The sequence below is a fragment of the Lipotes vexillifer genome, unplaced genomic scaffold (assembly GCF_000442215.2).
Source record: "Lipotes vexillifer unplaced genomic scaffold, Lipotes_vexillifer_v1.1 scaffold165, whole genome shotgun sequence".
Classification (NCBI taxonomy): domain Eukaryota; kingdom Metazoa; phylum Chordata; class Mammalia; order Artiodactyla; family Lipotidae; genus Lipotes; species Lipotes vexillifer.
In genome coordinates this window covers 758,203-771,075 of record NW_006799066.1, presented here as the reverse complement: position 1 = coordinate 771,075, position 12,873 = coordinate 758,203, and the positions used below count along the sequence as shown (strand labels likewise).

General features: G+C 42.6%; 1 protein-coding gene across 3 annotated transcripts in view; it reads right to left on the bottom strand.

Moving 5' to 3' along the window:
* RAB2A (RAB2A, member RAS oncogene family) overlaps nucleotides 1-12,791 on the bottom strand; it is a 74,342-nt gene extending 61,551 nt beyond the window's left edge. For 2 of the 3 annotated variants that reach the window (XM_007471472.1, XM_007471470.1), the window contains exon 1: nucleotides 12,438-12,791. In XM_007471472.1, coding sequence (XP_007471534.1) covers nucleotides 12,438-12,483 — 46 coding nt within the window. In that variant the 5' untranslated portion in view covers nucleotides 12,484-12,791. The remainder of the gene's footprint in view (nucleotides 1-12,437) is intronic. The other variant, XM_007471471.1, reaches the window with a different exon arrangement.
* Nucleotides 12,792-12,873: the final 82 nt, after the last annotated feature.

Here is a 12,873-nt window from a genome sequence, read left to right as displayed (position 1 = left end):
TTTCCATTTCACAGGCAGTCTTCTCTTCCTGGTCCTGGTTCTGTACGCGAAAAGCCACAAAGGGTAAGCTTAAGCCCTTTTTTATATGACAGTCACCTAAGTATTTGAAGGTCATTATTATATTCTCCTTTAAGTCTTTTTTTTTTTTTGTTTTTGTTTTTGTTTAAAATGTTTCAGTTATTTCAACCATTCCTAAAATGTCATGGTTGACAGAGACCCTGACTGGTCTCCGAGCACAGACTCCAACGTGCAGATATCCCTCTGAAATAAGAGTTTCCATAAGCGAACTGCAGTTGAGTCCTGACAGAGTACAACCATTACCTACCTTGTTTGTACATCACACTTGTACTAACCTAGAGCCACATTTATTCCTTCGTTGGCTTTATTACTCATCTGACTCATACTGAATCTAGTCATGTAAAACTTTTAAGGTTTTGGACATATCCTGCTATTTAACCAGGTGACCATCATCTTGTATTTGTATGGTTGTTTTAAATGTAAATATAGGGCTTTCACTTCATTTTTATTAAGTTTCATTTTGCTAAATTTAGCCAATCATTCTGGCTGTCAAGGTCATTTTGGATTCTATCTGGTATAATCCACCCATCAGCTCTTTCAACCAAAGTGGACTTTATCCAAGTTGTTGCCAATACGAAATATAAAAATCCAGGACTGAATATAGCAGCATGCTCCCTCCAGCTTGCCTACATGGGCAGTCCTTTATGGATACAGTCATGCAACCAGTTAAAAATCCACTTAGCTGCAAAACCAGAAGAATTTCTTCACCCCATACCAAAGATTATCCTGAAAAAGTGTAACAAATACCTTCCTTAAAGGACTGGTAAATCAACTCACCAGGCACACAACTACTACTGCTTTAACTTATAACTAATTTCCCTATTTATTAATCTTTGTATCAAGTAGAGCTTTGAGCGTAAGTGATTTTGGACACACGTACTTTTACTTTGCCCTTTGAAATGGTTTAAACTGAAACAACAATACTTTGTCCAAAGAGATAAGAAGATAACCTTTGATCAACAGATTCATTTATACTGAAGACTTCTGTAGATCTACAGAACTGCCTCTTTCCAAAAGGGTTCAAAATTGAGAGAAACCATTCAAGAGGTATATCAAGGTAACAAGAGTGAGTGTAGGAGCCCACTATCAGCCTTAGCACCTCCTTCCTGAAGACCACTGAAAAAGAGCACCTCCTACCTGATATTCTTCTCAATCTCAAGTGGCTCATGAGGGCATCTGAGTTTGGAAAAGACTTTTTCTTTTATGCAGTCCAGAAAGAACTTCAGGATCAAAGAACTGCCATTTTGCAGGTTAACATGTGCTCTTGCTTCCTTCAACTCAAGTAACTACAGTTTGAGGTCAGCATGGTGAACAGCTTTTTCTATAGGCAAGAACTCCCCAACTAACTAAATTTTAGGATACTCAACAAATTAGAAAAATTATCTCTAAAATATTGCTATTAATGAAGCACTTTGCAGCTTAAAGGCATCTGTGCACAATGTTTATTTCAAACTCACAAAAATCCTGTGAAGTAGATAAGCCAGACATTACGACTAACTTTTTCTAGCTGAGAAATGAAGTTGAAGACGTCTGAACTTGACCAAAGGGACAAGTAAGCAGAGGAGCTGTAATATTCTAATTACAAATGCCAGGCTCTCAGACAATTTTCAAGAGTGCTGTCTAAGCTAAAATACCCAAAGGACTTAGAATAATATATTGTTTGCCTTCTAGATGCACAGTAGTTATTGCTAAAGGTGGACAAATGCTAAAGGGGGAGCCATCCATCAATGTTAATAATGCTGGAGGCCGCAGAGCAAGCATAAAGGCACCACTTACACTGATTTATCAACTGTAAATAAACGAAGGGAAACAAATCACTGACACCTGAGTTTCAAAGACAGCTACAAAGTTAGGGGAAAAAACCAAAAACCAGTGCTAGAGCACTGGTGAACAACCCTATAGAGTGCACTAGCCAGTACTGTACATAGTTTACAAAGAGAAAACTCAGGAATTTAAATTAATTGTTCACCTGCACAAATGAGAGTTATTGGCAGGTATCCTCTTTTCACATTGCCCTATAAGGAGCAGGTGACACCATACATGCTTGGGAAATCTGACCACCATACTGCTTCCTGTGTGGGACAAGTGCTGCCTCTCCCGAAAGCCCACGGCAAAGGGGCATGCCTGTGACCTATGCTGTGATCCCTGCGAATGGCTGAACCAGGCTGGTGCCTAATAGTCGATAAAAATTCAAATTCCCCAATGATTAAATTCTCCTAGTAAAAGACAGCCTCTCAGATTGAATTTTTAAAAAATATATCACTGGGCTATATAAAAAACAGGCTTAAAAAAAGTGACATAGGGCTTCCCTGGTGGCACAGTGGTTAAGAATCCACCTGCCAGTGCAGGGGACACAGGTTCAAGCCCTGGTCCGGGAAGATCCCACATGCCACAGAGCAACTAAGCCTGTGCGCCACAACTACTGAGCCTGCGCTCTAGAGCCTGCGAGCCACAACTACTGAGCCCGTGTGCCACAACTATTGAAGCCCGGGCACCTAGAGCCCATGCTCCACAACGAGAAGCCACTGCGACGAAGAGTAGCCTCCACTCGCCACAACCAGAGAAAAGCTCGTGCACAGCAAAGAAGACCCACACAGCCAAAAATAAAATAAATAAAAAATTAAAAAAAAATACTTAAAAAAATTTTTTAAAAAGTGACATAGTAGGGCTGAAACAAAAATTAGAGTTGATTGATAACTACTCTGGACAGTGATTCAGATTAGCTGGTAGAGCTGAAAAGGGGCACCCCTTCCACCCACAGTTCCACTTGAAGGTGTATCTCCAGAACTCAGCACATGTGCTCTAGGAGCAGGCATGAGAATAACCCATGCAGTGCTATCTTTTAGAATGCAACGGAATATAAAGAAAACTAAACTGATCAAGCAATAAAATAGAATAGAGCAAAATAGATTAATATAGATAAAGCCCTGAAAATAATGTTGAACAGTTTCAGAGCAAGTATAGTAAAATTCCATTAATATGAAGTTGAAAAAAATACAAAAAATACTGTGCATTGTTTATAGGTACATACATATATACATATGTAGTAATCATTTTGAAACTTTCATAGGAATAATAAACACCAAATTCAGGAGACTGGTTACCTCTAGGGACAAAGAGGTGAAGCGCATACAATGGGCTTCAACTGTATCTGTAATGTTTCCTAAACAAAACAAAACAAACAAAAAACCTCATTCCAAAAGAAAAAGGAGAGAGGATAAAATAAGTATACACTAGGCAAATATGAACAAAAAGTTAATATTTAAAATTAATATCAAATACTTGAATATTAAAAAGTATACTACCAAATACAAAACACGTAAAATTATAGGGGAACTTAAATAACAAAGGAATAATTTCAGCGAGATATAATGCCCATACACACCTTACAAATTAGCCTTCAAGTTCACTGTGGGTGGGGGGGTGGAATCAATTTGACAAAACTACAAAACAAACAAAAAAATCCCCCAAACTCATCCATCTGTCGTAATAGGAGATATTTACATCTCACCCCCAAATTCAAAAGACTACGAGGAATACAGAAGGTGTGACACACACAACTAGCAGGACTGCTCTGATGGACACGTATGCAGCCCTGAACCCACCACACACCCAAAAATATACTTTTCCAGCGCACATGCGACATATACAAACAGTGACCAAGTACCTGGCTACAAAATTAGTCTCAAATACTGAAGAATCAATATACATAGTCTATATTACTTAAGTGAAATAAAGTCAGAAACTAATAATGAAAAAATATTGTTTTTTTAAAAGGAGAAAAAGAAAAAATATGTTTAAAACAAAAACACACATTCCTAATTATCTTAAGGCTCAAAAGAGAAGCCATGAGAGGAAAACAAAGATTTCAGAGTGTCCAGTTCCCCAAGACTGTTCACAGTTTTTCTTGGATTCCTCAGCACTCTTCAAATTCTTATCAAAACCTCTCTTCTTCAGCTAGCTGGAGTAGGCTTCTGTTCTTCTTAATTAAATGGGTCCTTCCTAGAACAAAATCAGTCCTTCTACATCATTAGTGGACTTGGACGGGCATATAGACTACATTAAGCAAAGCCGATAAAAATAGATGCTTAATAAAATGAATCTTGCTAAGCAATTTTGAATCTTGTTAAAACAATGTTGATAAAGTAAGGAACCTTCCATAAAACATCTAGTGGCAAACAAATATGGTAAGTACAAAAAAACACCAACATAGGCTAGGAAAGCAACAATTTGAGTCAAGGATGGCAGACTCTTTAAAGTATCAGCTGGCCACAAATGAGCAAGCTAAGCAGGGAAGTGGAAAAAAAAAGAAAAAAATCACCACGTTAGGACATATTCAGGGCGAAAGAAATTACTTCTGCTATGAACAGCATTAGTCAAACACTATACAGTACTGGTCAAGTTTGGGTTAGTTTTTCAAATGTATATGGGGAAATTACTGAAACATTCAAAGAAGCAGAATAAAAAATGAGGATGAAATATTAACGATTTCTTGAGTCAGTGTTACACATATTATCTCATTTATTCATTCCATTTTATAGATGAGGACCCTGCGACTCAGAGACTGAAGAGGTTGCCAAGCTCACAGAGCTTGTGAGGAGCAGAGAATAGACTTTATTCTTGTTTTACATTGAATAGTTCGGCCCTGTTTTGAAGAGTAGAGGTGGCTTCTGTTTTAGTAAAGGGAATTGAGGGACTGTGTGCTCTCACGTCAACTCAAGAGACCAAGCAGTTGGTAAGCCAACACAAGAGCCGTGACATGGAATTTGTGGGAATCAAGAAATGCATATGATATGGGAGAGAGAGCATGGACTCTGGAGTCAGAAAGACCTGGGTTCAAATTCCAGCTTGGCCACTTAATGGCTGTGTGATAGGACAATAAGTCTCCCTTTCCTCACCTGTAAAATGGTGCCTTCCTCACGGATATTACTGTTCAGATTCAATGAGTTATACCACTAGAAAAGGCCCTATGTATATAAATATGTTACTTGTATATTTACATTTTTCACTACTTTACACTGTATTCTTTTTAAGAAGAATCAGAAGAAAATGCCTTTCAAGACTCAATTAAGGAATAAGTATATGAATGCACGTACTTTTAAAAATGGATACTATAATTAAGGTAAATGAAAACAGGGTTCTCTGCACAGCTTAGTACTAAGTACAGTGCCCACTTCAAAAAGGTACACACAACACGGGTATTTACTGTTTCTACCCACTGCTTCTCCTCAGCCTGCCGTGGTAGGCAGAAAAATGCCCCCCCACCCCCAAAGACATACACACCCTAATCCCCGGAACATGTGAATATGCTACCCTACATGACAAGAGGGACCTTGCAGATTAAGATTACAGATCTTGAGATGGGAGATTATCCTGGATTATCTAGGTAAACCCAATCTAAGTATATGAGTCTTTAAAAGCAGAAGACCTTTCCCAGCTTCAATCAGATATGGGATGACTCAAGTCAGAAAGATGTGACATAGGACTTCCCTGGTGGTGCGGTGGTTAAGAATCCACCTGCCAATGCAGGGGACACGGGTTCGAGCCCCGCCACAACTACTGAGCCCTCGTGTCACAAATACTGAAGCCCGTGCGCCTAGAGCCCGTGCTCCACAACAAGAGAAGCCACCGCAATGAGAAACCCGCATACTGCAATGAAGAGTATCCCAGGCTCGCAACAACTAGAGGAAGCCTGCGCGCAGCAACGATGACCCAACACAGCCAAAAAAAAAAAAAAGATGTGACATAAAAGGACTTGATCCACTGTTGCTCGCTTTGAAGATGAAGGAAGGGGGTCATGGGTCAAATCATGTGATGATGTGGGTAGACGCTGGAAGCCGGGAAGAGATGACAGCCAGCAAGAAAATGGACATCTCATCATGCAACTCTATCCTACCAACACCCTGAATGAGCAAGGACCCTCCAGAAGGGTACCCAGCCCTGCCGAAACCTTGATGTTAGCCCAGTGTGACACACATCAGACTACTGATATGTACATGAACTTATGTAGAGCTTCAGAACTCTAAGATAATAAATTTGCATTGTTTGAGCTGCTAAGAATATGGTGGTTTGTTACGTTAGCAACCTGAAACTAATACGCTGTCTTACTTGCATTAAAAAAAACTGTAAAAAATTTTTATGTAAGTGCCCTTAAATCCTTTCTGAAACAAGGACAAATAAATTGGCCAATGCATGTAGCCTAACCAGCAGAGGCTACCTAGCACACATTCATCATTTTCTGAGGCACTAACTCTGTGCCAGGCACAGTCTTGCCTTCAAGAACTTCACTCAGCATCATCCATCAATATTCATTTTCTCCCTCAGATTTGACCAGAAACACAATTAACTGTCAGCTACCCCTGAAAAAATGGCAACATTTTCAAGACAGAACTGGAGAAACTTAGAGTTACATCATAGCTGTGAAAAGGAGAAGAGGTGGGGAGAGGGAAGAACTAGTTTGCCCCGAAGGACACATAGCTCAGTTTCTTCATCTATGAAATGGTAACCTCACACATACCAGTTGAAGGATTAAAAGATAAAAAGCTTCTGATATTGTGTATGAACTATAAGAAGTGTGGAGAATCCCTCATAAGAATCTACTAGGTAGACAGAGTGCCAAAAACTAACGTAATGGAGAATTCCATATAAATTCACCCTGGATATGCCTTAGGGATTACTTCAACAGAATCCCAGAAAGCAGAAAATCTGACAGTAGAAAACAATCAATTTTAGAAAAACAGGCAAAAAGGCTCATAATTGACAAGGAGAGGAATGTCACAGTACCACTACAAACAATGCTTTTAAAAAACAGATGTCCAGGACTCACTGCAGATCTACTAAAACAGCATCTCCAAGGACGAGACCCAAGTCGTTTGAGTTGAGAAACAACACAGGAATGAAAGGGGGTGTCTACGGGTGTATGACAGCAGAGGGAATCTAGCATCCTTTTGCCAGGTGTCCTTTACTTACACGTGAAGAATAACAGCTACAATGTGGAGTATTTTCAAACCAGCAAATAAACGAGGCTGATGAAATCAAATGGGGAAGTTTCACAGAAAACGAAAAGTCAGAAAGAGGGACAAGGGCAGTATGTGGTTGCATCTCTTGTGGCAAGGGACACAGCCTCCCAGACTGAGGATGAGCAGAGAATGACAAAATGGAGCAAGCACAGCTGGGCCAGAGTGAGAGGGAAGAACAGCTAAGCTGGCAAAATCAGGATCTGCTCAAGTGAAACAGCAAAATTACTGGCTACCACAGAGGAGGAGGGCTGTCGAGATGGCGCAGGGGGGGCAGTGGGGGAGATAAAGGAGAAAATTAATTTCAGGTTGACGCAGGAGCGGAGCGCGGGCATAAAGGACGAGAGCACTAGCTAGAAGAGCGAGGGCCACGACTGGAGATGAGGACGCAGGTTCACCAGGAGAGAAGAAGGGGAAAAAGGAACGAGAACAATAGGGCCATGGCCTCCGCAATTCACTAGGAAGTCTCAGGAGCAATATAAATATTAGGGGAAGCAAGCAGGACATAAACGGGCTAGGAGAGAAAGAGAAAGAGAAAGGGCAGTCAAAAATCCTGAAAGACTACAAACAACATGCATAAAGCAAAAACTTCAAGGAAATTCTAGATGATGTTAAAATGTATGTTTCAGGCACATTTTAGCTCTCTCACTTAATAAAACAACTAAACACATCTAAAAACAGGCAAAACTAAACAATATAGTTTAGGGATGTGTAAGTGATACAACTGTGAAGAAAAGCTAGGGAAGGATTAATACAGAATTCAGGCTAGTGGAAGCCTGGCGGAGAGGTATACGCTGAGGCTCCATATTTCTCTGGAATGGGTGTTTGATTCAATACTACTCTTTAAAGTGTGTAAACATAGAACATGCATATGTTTTTATATGCATGATATATTTCATAATTTAAAAAAAACTTCAATGGAATTTTTCTACCTCCCAATTTCCCAGTTTGTTTTCCTACTGCTTGTTTTCCAAAATAATCTAACAAACTTGCTCATATAATTATATAAAATGATTAGCGAGCGTTTCTGGCCTCAGATTTTGTAACAAGAAGCTGCACCTCAGGTCTAGTGAATCAAAATCGCTGGGGGTTGGGCCACTGAATCCTTCAAAAAAAGAAAGAAACCAACACCCTAGGTGACTCACAAGAATCTAAAGAAACTCAAGTTTGAGTCTCCCACAGGAAGAGGTCTTCTTTCTGTTACAGCCCTAAAGCTCTGGAGAATCAAATGCCATTCCTTCCCCAAGTTCTCCAGGATTTTGCTCCTGCCCTCTCTCTAGTATTTTCAAACTTTCAACCTCAAGTTTCCCCTATCCTAATACACACACACACACACACATCAGCCAACTTGATCCTGCAGCCAACTCTAAACTCACTCTTTCTTTCTCTTTCACACTCAAAGTTTTCTAAAATGCCCCACAGTATGGCTCTGTTTTTAACTTCCCAATATCACTCTCTTTTAAAACCATCATTGATTGAGCTGCAAACATGTACTTCTAATTACCTACTAGACATTTCCCCTTTGCTCACCTGGCAAATCCTTACGCATTCTAATTTCAGCTCAAATATCATCTCCCAGGTAAAGCCCTGCAGCATCTCCCCCAAGCGCCCATCCACTCATCTATTAAACATTTCTGATACTGAATGCCTACCCTTACTTTTAAGACAAAGCCAAAAACTTTCCAAACAAACAAAAAAATTAAGATGCACGTAGTAAAGGTCAAAAGGTACAAACTTCTAGGTATAAGATAAACAACGCCTGTGGATGTAATGTATGGCATGATGAGTATAGTTAACAAGTATACTGAAGAGCTGAAAGTTAAGAGAGTATATCTTAAAGGTCTCATCAGGAGAAAAAAAACCTTTCGAACTATGTGTGGTGATGGATGTTAACTAAACTTATTGTGGTAATCATTTCACAATACATACGTTTATCAAATCATTAGGCTGTGTACCTGAAACTAATACAATGCTATATGTCAATTATATCTCAAATTAGAAAATGCATTCAGATGATATGATGTGTGACCAGGCTTGTCTTGTTTATTTACTTATATAGCACTTGTCCCTGAAAGAGTTTAAGCAAAAACAAAAACAAACAAGCCTACCAAACCAAATGGAGGAGGTGAGCAGAGAAGGAGGAAGAGTGGAGGCGACCGGCACCAGGCGACAGGGAGGGGTGGGGTTTGTTATCATCTTAAAAGAATGAACGAATAGGAGCTGCTCAGGTGAAAAAGTTCTGACCTAACCTGTCTTTTCACTTTGGCTGGGAGTGGGGCTTTGGGGAGGGGAGCACAGTAAGAAAGGGTATTGCAGAGAGAACACAACCAAGGTTTGTGCTTCTGTGTACCTAGCTGAAAGGCAGGAAAGGGGAGGGAGGGTTAGTGATGAGATTAAAATGGAAGGCAGACGCCAGAATTTTAGAAGCAACAATTATAGGTTTACTACAATTTTTCTCTCCCTCTATACTTGATAATTATCTGCTTATAATATTAGTCCAGGCTTCTTAAAAGCTAATTTCCACTTTATATCTAGGTTTAAATGACACATTTTCCTAAACAATTTTTCAGGAACAAGACATTACCAATGAAAAATTGTAAAGCTATATTTTAACTACATTTGGCCATGCAGTAAGAAAATGAACATTTCAACAGTATCATGATCATGTAAAACATTTTAAAAGTCTCTTCTGTGAAAGAGGGAACTCTGGAAAGGAAAATGTGTGCGGTACTTCCACATTTGTCCTCATTTTAGCTCTCTACTGACAGAAGGGAAGGCTAATAATGACTGCTTCACAGGCTAGGGAAAGCGAGAATCAGGAAAAAAACAGTGATTTCCTTCTTTCTAAAATGCATATTTTTCACACTACAACTTTTTTAAAAATCAGGATGGATTTCCCACTACTGATTACTGATCATTTTTTTGCGTGTGGGGAGGGCCACATTAAGTGGGTACACTTTGAATTAAGAAAACACAGTAAAGGATTTTGGCCAAAGTTAATGATAGTAGTAAGAAAGTGGCAGAACTGGACTAAAAAATTCCTTTGTCAAGTTATTAATGTATATTAGTAGGAACATTATGGCCTGTTTGGCTGTTCTTTCAAGTTAACTAAACATATGGAGCCTACCATCTTCTACAGGCTCCCCCTGGAATACAAAACCACACGAAACACCTTTTCTGCCCTCAAGAGGTAGATAATCAATCATAAATGCCTACACAAGTGTCTACAGAACAGTCAGGAATTAATATCAGAAGAACGATACAAAGTGGGATACATCCAGATAAGGAGTGGCGGTCACTTCCAGCCAGGATACCAGGAAGGCCTGACACATCAAAAGAACTTAATAAACACTGACTCTGAGAGATTACAGAAGACTCAAGTGAGACTTTGAGGAATGAGAGAATTTCGACAGAAAGGCACTCCAAGCAGAGAGGGTGGCAGAGACCAGGAAAAAGCACAGGGCCTCACTGGCAGCAGGAAAGTGGAGACTCGCGAATACTGGGAAAGAAGGCTAGAGACTTTGTTAAACACGGGCTAAAATATGGAGTTCCCTGAAGGTCAAACTAAAGAACGTGAACAGAGGAACAGCCTCCGAACAGCTGTGTTTGGGGAAGGTTAGTCTGACAGTCTAAAGTAAATGCTGTGGACAGTCCAGGGTCAAGTGCTCAGTGCCGGAACTAGGCGGTAACTAGGTGGTAATAGTAGCAATGGCAAGAAAGAACGTCGTCCCTTTGAACCGCCAGGGGACTGTTTTTGCATGAGGGCAAATTCCAGAAGAAGGGAGCACCGCCTTGTGAATATTTGTAGCCCCACTACTCCCAGTACAATACTTTACCCACAGCAGGTGCTTGGTAAGTAAGCTGAACGAAGGCAACCTGTGAAGGCTAATTTGAAGCGTCACTACTACTTCACGTCCATAGTAACTCTTCTCTCTACTTCTCAAATCCACTCAAATAGCAGTTAACGTGAACTCCCTCTTCCAATCTCAGTGTTACAGCCTCAATCAAAATGTGCCAGTAGGCTTTAGAACCCCACTTCCTTCAAGTATGCCACGGCATTTAAAAAAGCATATAGACGCGTTACGAACATGTGCAAAACATTGCTTTATCCAGGATTTTTCGCAGAAAGCTATCCCGTTTCCACACGCACACCAAAAATCCTTGCTGAAAGACTATGTTTACAGCAGAAAGTTTTTCTTTTAGGCAGCAATCAACATGCTTCTTGTGCTACTTATTCAATCTGCCATATCACTAGTGCAACCACAAGCTGCTGCTTACATTTCCAAAGTTGTGCAAAGGGTCCAAAGTTGTGCAAAGGGTCCAAAGTTGTGCAAGAGTCATCACTGCAATCAGACTCCGGTATGTTAATAGTTATAACACCTGAACAAGTCTTAGTTTTATTATCAGATTCAAAGTAATGCCAAAAAACCACAGATATTAAAAATATTTTCAACGAGTTTGACTACTTTATCTGCGAAATACAATGGAATGTTATCTTCAGTGCAAATAACTGTATTTCTTTCTGCTTCGAATGGACATCAGGCCACCTGATAACTGGCAGTTGTGAGCCTGGATTTGATGTATCGAAAAAAACAAAGTGTCCCCCACACACACACACACACACACACACACACACACACACACGCCAGCACACACCAAGAGCGCTGAACGCCTTGCATTACTATCAAAGAACCCCAAGTTTACACGTGGCAGAAGTCGACAGAACTCTTTCATGCTTTAATGACCTCGAAAGGGATTCCCCTGGCGTCAAGTAACGGGATGTGACTTACTCTGACTTGGGAGCTGAGTGATAAGACTACATACCTACGTTACTACTATTATTATTTTTTAGAGGTTTCTGTCTGTCCTCAGCTGGCTGTCCCACGCCAGCAAGCGCTCTGCCCGGGCCTCGCCGAGGTCAGGAAGCCCAAGGCCCTCCTTCCATCACCGTCTGCTCTGCTCGGCCCCGCTTTCCTCTCTCGGGGGCGGCGAAGAGGCCCAAGGCGAGGGGCCCGGGGCAAGGCGTGAGATCCTCAGAGCCAGGCTCTGATGGCCCCGGGCTGGGCAGGCCCTCCTCTCATACTCCCCAGATCGCGCGTCGAAACGGCGGCCGCGGCCCCCAGCTGCAGGGCCGGGGCCGGGGCGGCGGGCCGGGCCGGCCAGGCCAGGCCGCGGCCGCTCGCAGTGCCCACGTCACCAGCTCCAGCACTGCGGAAATGGAGCGGCGCGGCCGGCGAGGAGGCGCCCGGCGGTGGCGGCTCCCGCGCCGCGGCCAGACGCCGTTTGCCCCCCAGCCCCGGCCCGGAGGCCGCCGACCCCCGCCCGCCGCGCTCCGGGGCTCACCTGTGTCGCCGATGATAATGTACTTGAAGAGATAGGCGTACGCCATGGCCGCGGCCGCTCGGTGCCAGGGCACGCGGCTCCTCCTCCTGCTTCTGCTCCTCCTCCTCCGCGCCCCTCACCCCGGCGCCGCTCGGCCTCGAAACGCCAGGCTCCGCCCGCCGCAGCCGCCGCCGTCGTCGTCAGCCGCCGGGAGTGAGGGGCCGAGAGGAAGCGGGGCAAATTGACACCCTCTGAGCCAAGTGAGACAGCGCCCAGCGGAGCCCAGCTGAACAATAACAGCAGCCGCGGCGCCTCCGCCCCGCCTCCGCGCCGACCCGGAAGTGCTGCTGCCGCCGGCGCCGCCGCCGGGGGAAAGGGGAGGAGCCCCGCACGCCAGCAGCGCCGTGCCGGCTGGAGACCCGCCTAGCCAGAGCCCCGCCTCGCCCCGCCTCGCCCC